Source organism: Notolepis coatsorum (assembly GCF_963971535.1).
Source record: "Notolepis coatsorum genome assembly, chromosome: 19".
In the NCBI taxonomy this organism is placed as follows: Eukaryota; Metazoa; Chordata; class Actinopteri; order Aulopiformes; family Paralepididae; genus Notolepis; species Notolepis coatsorum.
The window spans coordinates 11,305,120-11,321,080 of NC_140183.1; the positions used below are offsets into that span (position 1 = coordinate 11,305,120).

The 15,961-nt window shown below is 46.2% G+C and overlaps 1 protein-coding gene across 1 annotated transcript; it reads right to left on the reverse strand.

The window, feature by feature from the left end:
- Positions 1 to 52: 52 nt before the first annotated feature.
- On the reverse strand, positions 53 to 15,598 carry LOC311245934 (autotaxin-like; the record flags this gene model as incomplete). Its single annotated transcript, XM_084335958.1, has 4 exons — positions 53 to 769; positions 4,839 to 4,992; positions 7,731 to 7,863; positions 15,592 to 15,598. 4 exons carry the CDS (start codon positions 15,596 to 15,598, stop codon positions 599 to 601), a joined length of 465 nt encoding a protein of 154 aa, XP_084192084.1. The 3' UTR covers positions 53 to 598.
- Between the last annotated feature and the right edge of the window lie 363 nt (positions 15,599 to 15,961).

Here is a 15,961-nt window from a genome sequence, read left to right on the forward strand (position 1 = left end):
GTTGTACTGGGAGACAGGGTCAGACTGTGGTTGTACTGGGAGACAGGGCCAGACTGTGGTTGTAGTGGGAGACAGGGCCAGACTGTGGTTGTAGTGGGAGACAGGGCCAGACTGTGGTTGTAGTGGGAGACTCCCGGGTGTAAATGTGTGTAAACGGTTTGTGTGAAGCGGGGTGTTGCTGAAAAAGAGCATACATACTCAGCACATCTACCCTGTGGTCTAAATGAAGGTTAATAGAAAGAAAATGGATGCAAAAAGACTCCGGAAGAGCGCCGTGGCATCAAAATAAAAACAAAAGGTAGCTCGACAGGAAATAACAGGGATGGTTAGAAGGCTCAGATTGTCACTCCCTTCCTCGTACCGTACGGCAAAAAAACGTTCCACCACACAGGTGCAGGAAGGTCTGCGATGCGCACGGCGCCCTGGAAGGTAACGGCCGAGCCGAGCGCGTGGTACGAGCCGCGAGACTCCGAGGGACGGCAGGGAAAAGACGAGACGGCGGTCGAGCGGGGAAGCGGGGGCGTCGGGATCTCGGTCTCGGTCCGCCTGCGTTTGGCGGGGGAAAAGGTTTTTGCGCGCGCCCCCCCCCCCAGGACGGTCAGATCTCGCTCTCGTAGGTGTGCATGTAGGTCTTCAGGGAGAGGATCTCCGGGTAGCTCCGCGTGGTCCTGCGGAAGAAGTCCAGGCCCGTCAGGATCTCCACGTCTCTCACCCGCGCCGTGTGCATCTTCATCAGGTCCTCCACCCAGCGGGACTCCTCCTCCGCACTCTGGGGATACAAGTATTATAGATGTTAGTCCCATGACCCCAAATTGATGGTCTTCTACAGAGGTCCATACCGTTAAAGTGATGGATCGGATTGGTTCTCTGTGTCGGATACGTTTAGCTATCCTTATCGGCAGTGAAAAGGTGCTATCGATGCATTCCCTACTTATAACCACATGTCGGCGCACAGTGGGATGGAATCCTGCGTACGTTGTTAGCACAGGGATTCCCAAACCTTCTCAGGTCAAGTCCCTCTAAATGGATAGGACTTAGGTCTCCCCCTGGACTGCGTAAGGACCGGGACATGGCTGACTACTCTGGTGAGTTCCACTGTAGAGATTATAATAATAATGCAGGACCTGCTCAGAGGTCTTTAATTGGCATGCAATTATCCTCAACACACACACACACACACCGGAACACACACGGATGCATTGTCTCTGTAGGATCGCCGATGCGATTCGTCTCTGCGATTAACCCATCCCGTCGTCCTTCCCCCCCATGGGCAGCCAGGAGCAGACAGGCGTCAACGTGAGCCGCGCCAGGGGACCAATCCATGTGCTCCTGTCCGTCTTCGTCAAGGACGCCACAGCGTTAGCGATCTGTTGTTGTGCATGTTTTTCCATTGGGTTTATCTTATTGGGGGGGAAACCCTTGCGAGCACGGGGAGAACATGCAAACTCCACACAGAAAGGCCTGGGAGATACCCCACCTGGGTACCTGGCAGCGTCTATTCGAAAGGCAACCGGTTCATGTTTCCGCGTTCGCGTTTTGCGCTTTGATTGGCCACTGCTGTTTCTGGTCGCACCAATCGTGTGACGGCAAGTTCTTTCGCCGGTTAAGCTTAGGCACTCTTTCGAAGTTGGTTAAGGTTAGAGTTTGTCTTAGAGCAGGGCGATAGAACGCCAGCCCTGATTCCAAACTCTAACCTTAACCAACTTCGAAAGAGTCTTAACCAGTGATAAACTAGGCGTTAGGTAGTTTGCTGCTGGTTGAGGCGGAAATAGGCGCGTCACGCGATTGGGCGCACATGTCACATGACCAGAAACGTCAGTGGCCAATCAGATTTGCAAAACGCATGAACCGGTTGCCATTCGAATAGACGCTACCTGGCATCATGGAAAGCTGGTCCCCAAGCGGGAATCGAACCCTGGACCTTCTTGCTGTGAGGCGACAGTGTTAACCACTACACCACCGTGCCGTGCCGAGATACAACATGGAGTACAAAACTGAGCAAGAAAGGTGACCTACGAGTGACTACCAGTCGCAAGTACCCTCGTGGGTTCTAGGGTTCACATTTACATTTAGTCATTTAGCTGATGCTTTTATCCAAAGCGACTTACAAGTTCTGTACGACAAGTAATCAGGAAGGGTACAACTCTATCAGCTGAGTAACAATGTTCATCAAAGTGTTGAGTGCTACAGTGTAGGTTAGTTTATTAGGACAAGTGCATGACAATAAGGTTAGTTAGGGTTAGATTATTATTATTATTATTTATATATATTTTTATTTTATTTCAGATAATGGTTGAAGAAGTGCATCTTTAGTCGACGGCGAAAGATTGGACGGGTTTCGGCTGTCCTAACTGTGGTGGGCAGTTCGTTGGGTACCGTTCATATTTGAACCGATACCGGTACCGGTACCAGTTCCTGGAATTCGGTATTGGTACCCAACGGTACCTTTTTTCGGTACTTAACTCTCCCTGTAATAACACAAATTTGTATTTCAGTTGTAACTTCTCAATTTCAACATTGTTATTTATTTAGAACATTTAGTTATTTATTGTTGTTGTAACACACCACACAAAATAACTTGCATGATGTGTTTTCTGTCAACATTAATGTCAACATTATCTGCATCCTCAGTAAATATGATCAAACTCCTCTGACCTCGTCTGGTCTTTCCAAAGACCCAAGAGACGGGACAGTAATATATACTGTACATTTGTGGAAAAGGCTCCCTCTTGTCTAGTAATATTACACTCTTATACTAAACATGTGAAGGTACCGAAATTTGGTGTACTGAAACCAGCGTGAATCGGTACTTGGTAGTACCAATGTAATTCGGTTGGTACCCTTAAAAGTACAGCGTTCGGTACCCAACCCTAATGGGTCCTGGTCATTGCAAACAGTGACACCTACTGGGGATCTGGGAGAAATAGTGTGTACCTCAGCACATGTTACGCTCTCCCAGTGAAACTCCTCGCTGTCAGGTGAAAAGAAGCGGCTGGCGACTCCATAAGTATCGGAGGAGGTGTGTGATAGTCTACAGACTCTACACCCTCCTCAGACTGACAGTAGGGCAGCGTGTGGTGGTAGTCTACACCCTCCCCAGACCGACAGTAGGGCAGCATGTGTTAGTCTACACCCTCCCCAGACCGACAGTAGGGCAGCATGTGGTAGTCTACACCAGGGGCGGATTTAGGATTGTAGGAGATCCGGGGCTTAGCCCAGATGGGCCCCCTTTTTTTTTTTTTTTTTTTTTTTTTTGTAATTTTTTTTTTAATTTCTTTTTTTTAATTTTTTTTGGGCAGGCAAGGGGTGGTTTGGAGGGGCTCAGGCACGACCCCCTTCACGACAGATTTTTTTTGAATTTAATGAACCTGTACGTGCAATTTCCTGCAATATAGAGCCTTCAATCTTGACCAATAAAGCTGCTCTTTTCACTATAAAACTCAGTTAACCATAACGTAGTTATGGTTAGATTTATATATTGGGGGGGGATATATCATATTTTTCATATAATCAAAAAGTGGTGGAGCAAGATTATACCTTTGCTCCCCCAAGTTCAATAGTGGGAGAGCAGAGATGCTCCGAATGCTCTTATGGCCAGGCGTCTATGATTCACTGATACAAAGTAAAATAGTGCAGTGCAATAAAATAGTTAGTAAAATAGAATAAAATAATGCAATAGTGCATTGCAATAAAATAGTTATCATCGTATTTAATCAGGAGGCCGGTAAGGAGTGCATTACAGTAGTCGAGTTGGCTTGAGATAAAGGCATGGATCTGGTTTTCAGCGTCCTTTTGATTTATAAATGGCCGTACTTTAGCTATGTTTCTAAGGTGGAAGAATTACGTTTTTGTCAACTTGTTGATTGTGATTTAAAGCTTAGGTCTGAGTCTACCATAACACCAAGACTTAACTCACTCAAATACAGTTAGCAGCTGGATAGACCACAGATGGAAATTAGCTTCTGCTAAATCTGGTGCAAACATATTTTCATGTAACAATGATGAATTGAAAAAAAAAAAAAAAAAAAAAAATTATTTATTTTTTATTTTTTTTTAAATAGATTCGGGGCTTTTCAGAATACATCCGGGGCTTGAGCCCAGGTAGCCACCCCCTAGCTCCGCCCCTGGTCTACACCCTCCCAGACCGACAGTAGGGCAGCATGTGGTAGTCTACACCCTCCCAGACCGACAGTAGGGCAGCATGTGGTAGTCTACACCCTCCCCAGACCGACAGTAGGGCAGCATGTGGTAGTCTACACCCTCCCCAGACCAACAGTAGGGCAGCATGTGGTAGTCTACACCCTCCCCAGACCAACAGTAGGGCAGCATGTGGTAGTCTACACCCTCCCCAGGCCGACAGTAGGGCAGCATGTGGTAGTCTACACCCTCCCCAGACCAACAGTAGGGCAGCATGTGGTAGTCTACACCCTCCCCAGACCAACAGTAGGGCAGCATGTGGTAGTCTACACCCTCCCCAGACCGACAGTAGGGCAGCGTGTGGTGGTAGTCTACACCCTCCCCAGACCGACAGTAGGGCAGCATGTGGTAGTCTACACCCTCCCCAGACCAACAGTAGGGCAGCATGTGGTAGTCTACACCCTCCCCAGACCAACAGTAGGGCAGCATGTGGTAGTCTACACCCTCCCCAGACCAACAGTAGGGCAATGCGCGCAACGACCAGGAAAGGAATCGGTATAACGACTAAATTGGGGGATAGGAGAAAGTGATCATTTCACAGAGGAAGAGGTACTAGTCACCATCTCCCCCCCCCCCCCCCACCCCCCACCCCCCCGGATGCGACTTCTAGAGAGCCGCTGTCCTGGAACCCATGCACTCACATTGCAGGTCTCGTCGTTGTCGGGCCTGTGTGGCAGGATGAAGGCGAAGCTGCTGAGGGGCCCGGCGCAGGAGTCCGCAGCCTGCGTGAAGTCCAGGCAGCTGGTCAGCACCGCGAAGTAGTGTGTGGGGACGGGCATCGACCCGCTGACGTACCTGGAGGAGGAGGGGGGGGGGGGGGGGGGGGGGGGGCGGAGTATATCAATTTGAAATATTATTATAGAATATAGAATAGCAGGCTTATAAATTACCTTATTATAGCCAATTCGCACATTTATATATATACATATATTATCTTTCAAATGCCCAAGTTCAATTTGGATTTAGTATCACCAGGCATGCATAAGAACAGATAATGAAATCTACTGTATGTACAGTAGCTTTTTTATTTTTATCAGGGTAGCACCATTTTGAAAAATTCCAACACTCATCGAAAGCTGTCGGTGTCCTCTCTACAAAATGGCCACAAAAAACTACAATTCCCGACGGTCAAATTTTTCAAAATGGCGACCTTCGTGAACTAAATAACACCAAAACGAAAATGAAAATCTATCTAATAACACCTATTGGTAAACTAACGTATTGATGATAATATACATTATAAATGCTGTTGTGACATGGTTATGATGTTTATACTTGAATACGTTTGAAAAATAAAACGATACTTTTGTCAAACAGTCTGGAGAGATTGACTTATGTGACGTGATGTCATTTGCGGTCCGCCGATGGACCGCACGGGTGGAAGAGGTTAAGCAGAGGTGGACAGTGAGGGCAGAGGTGGACAGTGAGGGCAGAGGTGGACAGTGAGGGCAGAGGTGGACAGTGAGGGCAGAGGTGGACAGTGAGGGCAGAGGTGGACAGTGAGGGCAGAGGTGGACCGTGAGGGCAGAGGTGGACCGTGAGGGCAGAGGTGGACCGTGAGGGCAGAGGTGGACCGTGAGGGCAGAGGTGGACAGTGAGGGCAGAGGCCCAGAAAAAATGAAGAGAGGCCCAGAAATAAGAGTGTCAAAGATAAGACTGAAACTATGACTCATCCGAACCAGCGTCTACCCGGCAGCTGAGCACCGGGTAGTGACACCCCTGACTTATGGTCTAAATATTCTGCTGGTGCCGACCAGTGTCACACCAGCAAAAGAGGAGACTTTAATTAAAAAAATAAATACAATTGTGCATTATTAAACCTCTTAACGTTCGACGTCCGGTATAAGGGCCGTCACTCACGCGCACGTCGCGGCACTTTGCTCTCATCTGTGGGCTCCGGGCTGCATTTTTCGCCGATCATCCAATACATTGATTGAAAGTTGAATTTGCCACCTTTCGATCGTCACCACACTCAACCGATTGCGTGCTGCGGGTCTCGAGTTACAAGACGAAATATCCGGCGAGCGTCATTTGACAAGCCGCTGTGACCACGTCCGGTTGTAAACGGTCCTGAACTGACCGCTGATGGGCGAAAATGATTGACCGCCGTTGTAGCCAAGGAGCGTCTGCTCCGAAAGCGATCCCAGATGAGTGCTGATTGCAACGAGAAGGGGGCAGACGAAGACGAAAACGTTCTTTGTTTTGACTTGTGCGTCTGAATGAATGGAAGTGGACGGCCATTACACACATTACAAAAAACCTTGGTTAAACACACCTTTTCCGTGGGATCTTTATAAACTTTGGACATGTACTACATCTGTATTTTTTACTGTTGTGAAGCACTTTGAACTGCAACTTCTGTATGAAAAGTGCTATACAAATAAAGTTTTTATTATTATTATTAATTATTATTATTATTATTATTATTATTATTATTATTATTATTATTATTATTATTATTATTATTATTATTATTATTATTATTATTATTATTATTATTATTATTATTATTATTATTATTATTATTATTATTATTAGTATTATTATTATTAGTATTATTATTATTATTATTATTATTATTATTATTATTATTATTATTATTATTATTATTATTATTATTATTATTATTATTATTATTATTATTATTATTATTATTATTATTATTTATTATTATATAAGACTTCAGGCTATGGAACCAGCTCCTACCTCTCATCTGGGACCCAAACATAGGCATCTGACAACAAGTCAACATAAAAGTAAGGAGCAAATATTTTATTTCAGTGTGTTCAAACCTCTGTTTCTCTATTACATAATTTAGCACTCAAGGTATTGTGTTAGGGCCCGCGTCCACCTAGCGCATATTTCTCCGTGAAACATGCTGGGAGTGCGCCCGGTAGAATGGGGCGGGGCGCATGCATGCGGTGACAGAGAAAAAAACGTAGATGACAGAAAGAAATCTACAGCCATGCCGCGGTTTTGCACATATTATAGCATATTTGAATAACTTTATTGTATATTAATTATATATATATAGTTATTGCCTGACACCACAGTTCGCCCTTTGCTTTTTATTAGCTTTTTAGTAGTGTATTCGTGTAGTTATTATTATTGTTTTGTCGCGAATCTCAATGGTCTGTGGGAGACAGCCAGACAGGCAGGCAGCTCCGGTGTCAGGTTACAAACAGAGTGGTAGATGAATGGCTGTGATTGGTTGTCTGAAAATGAGCTCCAGCGCATCGCTCTGAAAGTTGAGAAAGTTTCAACTTTCGGCCGCACAAAAAAGCTGAGAAAAGAAGCCGACGGCAGCGCACTTCCTAGAGGCGGCCGCATGCGCTCCCTCCCCATTGGAATACATTGAAAACAGATGCGTGCGGTCAGAAATATGCGCCAAGTGGATGCGGGCCCTAAGACACTTCAGAATGTTACCTTTCAAAAGAGACCAGACTCATGCATGTATAAAGTATAATAAATCGCAAATTACTTTGGGTATGCAAATCGCTTTTGTTTTATGCAAAAGGGATTAAAAAACGTACTGTCTCATCTTCTCAGCTGAGTCTCTGACGCCGTCGTGGTCGTAGTCAAAGATGGGTCCTATGACCACATTGACCCCGTTCCTCTCGCTGGCGTACCTCCTCACCAGGGCCCTCTGGAAGTAACCCCATACTCCTGACAGACAGACAGACAGACAGACAGACAGACAGACAGACAGACAGACAGACAGACAGACAGACAGACAGACAGACAGACAGACAGAGGCTTCAGGGTTCAAGGTTCAAAGTTCAACTTTATTTGTTTGACATTGGTTTGGGAGCAAAAGGTAAACCTCACCACATGTTGGACAAAAGACTGCCAGGACAACATGAGATGAAATGATTCATAAAGAATCTTAATGAAAGGATCCAGGGAGGAGGGAGAGGGAGGGCTAGAGAGAGAGAGAGAGAGAGAGAAGGAGGGAGGCGTAGGGGGAGGGAGGGAGGTACAGAGAGAGGGGGGAGGGAGAGAGAGGGCTAGAGAGAGACGGAGGGAGGCGTAGGGTGGAGGGAGAGAGGGAGGGGTAGGGTGGAGGGAGAGTGAGGGAGGGAGGGGTAGGGGGGAGGGAGGGGGAGGGAGGGAGGGGTAGGGGGGAGGGAGAGAGAGGGCTAGAGAGAGACAGGGAGGGAGGCGTAGGGTGGAGGGAGAGAGGGAGGGGTAGGGTGGAGGGAGAGTGAGGGAGGGAGGGGTAGGGGGGAGGGAGGAACAGAGAGAGGTGGAGGGAGAGAGAGGGCTAGAGAGAGACAGGGAGGGAGGCGTAGGGTGGATGGAGAGAAGGAGGGGTAGGATGGAGGGAGAGTGAGGGAGGGAGGGAGGGCTAGAGAGAGAGAGGGAGGGAGGGGTAGGGGGGAGGGAGAGAGAGAGAATGAGGGAGGCGTGGGGTGGAGGGAGAGAGGGAGGGGTAGGGTGGAGGGAGAGTGAGGGAGGGAGGGGTAGGGGGGAGGGAGAGAGAGGGAGGGAGGGGTAGGGTGGAGGGAGAGGGAGGGAGGGGTAGGGGGGGAGGTACAGAGAGAGGGGGAGGGAGAGAGAGGGCTAGAGAGAGAGAGACAGGGAGGGAGGCGTAGGGTGGATGGAGAGAAGGAGGGGTAGGATGGAGGGAGAGTGAGGGTGGGAGGGAGGGCTAGAGAGAGAGGGAGGGAGGGAGGGGTAGGGGGAGGGAGGGAGGTACAGAGAGAGGGGGGAGGGAGAGAGAGGGCTAGAGAGAGACAGGGAGGGAGGTGGAGGGAGAGAGGGAGGGGTAGGGTGGAGGGAGAGGGAGGGAGGGAGGGCTAGAGAGGGAGGGAGGGGTAGGGTGGAGGGAGAGTGAGGGAGGGAGGGAGGGCTAGAGAGAGGTGGAGGGAGAGAGAGGTCTAGAGAGAGACAGGGAGGGAGGCGTAGGGTGGAGGGAGAGAAGGAGGGGTAGGATGGAGGGAGAGTGAGGGAGGGAGGGAGGGCTAGAGAGAAAGGGGGCAGGGAGGGAGGAACAGAGAGAGCGAGAGAGGGGTGTGGAGGGAGGGACTTAAGAACAGTTAAAATGTGCAGGAAAGGTCAAAAAGCTCAAGGGCCTACAAGCAACCCCCCCCCCTCTTAAACCTATAATAGGATATATAGCATTATACAACAATTATAATGTTGGGGGGAAAAGACTACTCACAAATACTTAAGCATTACATCACGCGCAGGAGTGGTTTGTGACCAATAAACCATGCCTAGGGGTGGTTGTTAGGCCCGAGGCGCAGCCGAGGGTCGTTAGACCCCCCTAGGCATGGTTTATTGGTCACAAATCACGACTGCAAGTGATGTAAAGCTTTTATACAACTGCTAGATTCATCCAACCTTATTTCTATACAATAAACACACATTAATCGAAGATTTATTGAAAAAACCATCCGCCAGAAAAAGTAGTTCCCACAACTACAAAAAAGACAAGTTGCCTCCATGTGGAAGCAGCTTGAAGTGCATCCAACCAAACTAACACATCCAACTGTGTATTATTGGAATGATTGAGAGAAGTTGCCTCATGTGGAAGCAGCTTGAAGTGCATCCAACCAACTAACACATCCAACTGTGTATTATTGGAATGATTGATTGAACATTTTATTACCAGATGCAGAATGGGTACAATACAGTACGGCTCAATACACACAATTGTTAAGGGAATGCAGACCTACTTTCCATAGAACTTCATTCTTAGATGCTTCTATATAAAGTAGGTAAAACAAATTAAAAAGTCTTCTTTGCCCTATAGGAAAAAAACGTTTTCTTCGCCCTATTCTTTTATTTATTTTTTTAAACCTACTGTAGAGGGCCTAAACTTAACCAGTTGGAAACCAAGCGTACAGTAATAAAATTAGCAATCAATCAATCAATCAACTCAATAGGCCATGCTCACTTAGAACAGCGCAGCACCCAGCTCTCTGACTATCCCCCGCGTTGCAGGCAGAGTGTGTGTGTGTGTGCGTGCGTGTGCGTGCGTGTGTGTGTGTGCGTGTGTGTGTGTGTATGTGTGTGGGGGGGGTGTGTGGCGGTGGGTGGAGACTAGAGCGAGCGCTGACAGTCGAAAGGAAAAAGAAATTGAAAAAAAAATCGCAAATTAATCCATCAATCAATCCGCGATTTTTCTTTTGTTACAGAATGATTCAAGACCCATCAATTACATCATCCAACATTGTTTAAACGACTAAGACATTCGCTGTGACAGAATCGCTTGATATTTAGTCGTTTAGTCGCATCAACATATCCATTTGTAAAGATTATTGGCCACCTTCTTGTGATCCGGCGGAGTGATGTGATGTGGGTCGGTTGTGGGCGGGTCCTGGGCCAGCAGCGTGGATTGTTGCCAATAAAGACGTGTAAAATGACTGTTTCAGCCAATCAGAATCGAGAAATTTGCATGCCGTTGTATAAACAAGGATACTAAAGACAGGATCTGTAGTTCTTTTTTAAGCTTGCTTTTAAATGTATTTAAAGTGGAACATGTTTCTGTTAGATTTTTTTATATCATTCCACATCACTGCAAATAGATAGACAAATGAGAATTTGGCAACAGAGGTCCTACAGAAAGGAATGCGTAAGTCATTATTTCTTCTTGTGAGATGTGGATGATAATGAGAATTAAACTCAAAATGAAGTTAGCTAAAGATGAAGGAAGACCAATTACTTTGTACATAAGAACCCCTGTTTGGTACATGTTGACCTCATACATTGTGAGTAGTTACAGTTGTTTAAATAATGGTTTGGTTGGGGCTAAATAAGAAGAGTTGGTTGCAATTCTTACAAAGGATTTCTGCGATCTATGGATTGTAAGTAAGAAGGGTAAGTGTTGGCCCAAATTATATTGCAGTAAGAGATGTGAGGATACATTAAACTGTAATACAAAGTTAGTAATGTGCTATTTTTTAATTGTTTTTGAATCCTTTTTATAATGCCCAACGATTTTGAAACCTTCTTGCAAACAATTTCACAATGATTCTTAAAGCAGAGTTTCGGATCGCTAGTGACACCTAACAATGAACTTCATTGTTATTGATACAAATCTTGGTTCTGTCTGAAATGTTTTTATTCTTATTTCTAAAAATAATGAAGTTAAATTTTTTTTATATTGAGTGAACACTTGTTTAACTGAAACCAATAGGAAAAATGAATGAGTCCAGAATTTTGCTTCATCAATAAGGGAATCAAAATGCTTGTCAGTGGAGGGAGGGTGAAACAGAGAGAGGGGGGAGGGTAGAGAGGGAGGGAGTTGTAGGGGAGACATAATTAGGAGCATAATTAGGAGCATAATGGGTGTTACATATACAATAAAACATACATGTAACATATAGGTATGTCATAAAACATCCAGCGACTGTTTCAGGTGAATTATGTTGCCAGGGAACAGCTTGGACCAAGGTGTATTACCTGTAGGTCATTGATATATCAGTAAACACTGCAAGAGCAAATAAACTCGGACCGATTTAGAATGTTTATGGTGTCATTATGTGATTTCATGTGCCTTCATGGAATGAATGTGATTTCATGTGCCCTCATAAATAAATGTGATTTCTCGTGCCTTCATAAATAAATAAATGTCACAGTGCTGACCTCTGACCTCACATTATAAACACCTGACCTCACAGCGGCTTCTAAACACCTGACCTACACACAACCAGTCATTACACACCTGACCTACACACAACCAGTCATTAAACACCTGACTTACACACAACCAGTCATTACACACCTGACCTACACACAACCAGTCATTAAACACCTGACCTACACACAACCAGTCATTACACACCTGACCTACACACAACCAGTCATTAAACACCTGACCTACACACAACCAGTCATTACACACCTGACCTACACACAACCAGTCATTACACACCTGACCTACACACAACCAGTCATTACACACCTGACCTACACACAACCAGTCATTACACACCTGACCTACACACAACCAGTCATTACACACCTGACCTACACACAACCAGTCATTAAACACCTGACCTACACACAACCAGTCATTACACACCTGACCTACACACAACCAGTCATTAAACACCTGACCTACACACAACCAGTCATTACACACCTGACCTACACACAACCAGTCATTACACACCTGACCTACACACAACCAGTCATTACACACCTGACCTACACACAACCAGTCATTACACACCTGACCTACACACAACCAGTCATTAAACACCTGACCTACACACAACCAGTCATTACACACCTGACCTACACACAACCAGTCATTACACACCTGACCTACACACAACCAGTCATTACACACCTGACCTACACACAACCAGTCATTAAACACCTGACCTACACAACCAGTCATTACACACCTGACCTACACACAACCAGTCATTACACACCTGACCTACACACAACCAGTCATTACACACCTGACCTACACACAACCAGTCATTACACACCTGACCTACACACAACCAGTCATTAAACACCTGACCTACACAACCAGTCATTACACACCTGACCTACACACAACCTCAGAGGCTACAGAGGTCAGAGGTGACAGAGAGAAGAGGCTACAGAGGTCAGAGGTGACAGAGAGAAGAGGCTACAGAGGTCAGAGGTGACAGAGAGAAGAGGCTACAGAGGTCAGAGGTGACAGAGAGAAGAGGCTACAGAGGTCAGAGGTGACAGAGAGAAGAGGCTACAGAGGTCAGAGGTCAGAGGTGACAGAGAGAAGAGGCTACAGAGGTCAGAGGTGACAGAGGTCAGAGGTGACAGAGGTCAGAGGTGACGGGGAGAAGAGGCTACAGAGGTCAGAGGTCAGAGGTGACAGAGGTCAGAGGTGACAGGGAGAAGAGGCTACAGAGGTCAGAGGTGACGGGGAGAAGAGGCTACAGAGGTCAGAGGTGACGGGGAGAAGAGGCTACAGAGGTCAGAGGTGACGGGGAGAAGAGGCTACAGAGGTCAGAGGTGACAGAGAGAGAAGAGGCTACAGAGGTCAGAGGTCAGAGGTGACAGAGAGAAGAGGCTACAGAGGTCAGAGGTCAGAGGTGACAGAGAGAAGAGGCTACAGAGGTCAGAGGTGACGGAGAGAAGAGGCTACAGAGGTCAGAGGTCAGAGGTGACGGAGAGAAGAGGCTACAGAGGTCAGAGGTCAGAGGTGACAGAGAGAAGAGGCTACAGAGGTCAGAGGTGACAGAGAGAAGAGGCTACAGAGGTCAGAGGTCAGAGAGAAGAGGCTACAGAGGTCAGAGGTCAGAGAGAAGAGGCTACAGAGGTCAGAGGTCAGAGAGAAGAGGCTACAGAGGTCAGAGGTGACAGAGAGAGAAGAGGCTACAGAGGTCAGAGGTGACAGGGAGAAGAGGCTACAGAGGTCAGAGGTGACAGGGAGAAGAGGCTACAGAGGTCAGAGGTGACAGAGAGAAGAGGCTACAGAGGAGCTCCCAAATTCTATCTATAGGGTTTGACAATAATTACACTCATGTCTCTATTTTACAATTAACTATAAAGAATTATGGGGCGCTCCAGTAGCACACCACATAGCGCGCTGAGTCGCTTCGGTTCGTTTCCCAGACCCGGTGGCCATATGCCGCATGTCTTCTCCTCTTCTCCTCCCGTTTCACCCTCTCTCCTCTGTCGGTCCTGCGTGGCCAAAAGGACTGCGTGGCCAGAAAAAGCTGAAAATGCTATAAGGAAAAGAAAAGAAAAAAGAATCTCATGCACAAGTTCATATTGATAAATCCCACACTTTGCTGAGAAATTATCGTATGCACGGTTTACGCACATATCTGTGCGTACGCAGCATTAATAAATAAGGGCCCAGGAATGAAGTTAGCAGGTTAGGTACTGGTCTGACCACCAGAGGGCGATCTGAATCAGGTCAGCTTAGAACTGCACTTCTATCAATCCTGCATCACCTACAAAACCCTCCTGCTCACTTACAAGTCCCTCCATGCTCTGGCGCCTCAGTACCTCACTGACCTCCTCCACCCCCTCACTCAGTCACGGTCCCTGCGATCCTCAGACACTGGTCAGCTCTCCATTCACCGAACCAGACTATCCATCTATCCATCTATCTATCTATCTATCTATCTATCTATCTATCTATCTATCTATCTATCTATCTATCTATCTATCTATCTATCTATCTATCTATCTATCTATCTATCTATCTATCTATCTATCTAATCGCTCTATCTTTATCATTTATTATTTATTATCTCATGAACCACATCATCCACCATTTAGTACAAAAATGTTTATTGTATTTAAATGTCAGGACTTTACACAAGGCATAAATAGGTCAATCACACAGGTGGTATATATTTTAAAGGCATTACAGATTCATCATCAACAGTATCTTTATTGTGCACAGAACGTCAACAGTACGCATTCACGCTCACAGAGGCTAGTCACACAGCAGAACATTCACGCTCACAGAGGCTAGTCACACAGCAGAACATTCACGCTCACAGAGGCTAGTCACACAGCAGAACATTCACGCTCACAGAGGCTAGTCACACAGCAGAACATTCACGCTCACAGAGGCTAGTCACACAGCAGAACATTCACGCTCAGAGGCTAGTCACACAGCAGAACATTCACGCTCACAGAGGCTAGTCACACAGCAGAACATTCACGCTCACAGAGGCTAGTCACACAGCAGAACATTCACGCTCACAGAGGCTAGTCACTAGGGCTGTCCCCGACTAAGGATTTGGATAGTCGACTTTGATTGGTCGAATATTTGCCGATAGTTGACTGGTAGTCGACTACCCCCCTGAATGCAAAAGAAAAAAGATTATACTATATGTATTTTTTTTTCATTCAATTTGGGCTGTGGGGGTGCTTAATGTCTGAAGGAGTCGACTGAAGGCTCCTTGTCCTCTGCGAAAGCATGCAATTGGTCCACTGATGGATACATCTTGATATTTGTCTAGTCTAGTGTGTTCATTAGACGGGTGAAATCCTCTTTCAGTGCCTCTGTGCCTGTTTTCTTAGGCAGTTAGCCTCTCTGGTATGCGCGCCATTAGCGTTAGCCACGCTTCTAGGCCTCTTTGCTTTTGGAAAGAATTATAAAAAAGAAAAGAAAAATTATATATATATATTTTTTTTTTGCATTCGACTAAGAGGTTGGCAGTCGACAATGGCTCCTTTCGATCGATTTGTCGACTATTCGACTAATCGGGGTCAGCCCTACTAGTCACACAACCAGAACATTCACGCTCACAGAGGCTAGTCACACAACCAGAACATTCTTGAATTCAACACACACGCACCGCACATACTGTACATACATGCAGACCACACACGCACACTAACAAACACACACAAACAAACAAACATCACATTGCATTATCATCACAAGTTAAAAAAAGGTAAGTGTTCATGCGTGTTAATCACTGGACATACTGGTAAAGTGTTATAAGACAGTCAAGGAGGATATATCTTACTGTTTGCCAAAGACAGAGTGGGCAGACTGGACGTGGTAAACAGTGGAACAATGCATTAGGGCTGAAGCAGAGCTCGAGTCTGATATATTCATCCAAAGTCAAGTCTCGAGCTTCTAAAACCATTTCTCCGGGATTCTGACATCTTTTAGTCTAGTTCCTGCCTCGTATTTCTGGCTGAACGCGACACAAAATGATTGGTACGGAATTCTCTCCAAATGCTGTGCAAAGCTCATTATCATTAAACACCTTTGATGAGCACTATTGTGGAACTACCTCAGATGACACTCAGCCTGGGTGAATCCTGCTCTAGGCCTGGGTGA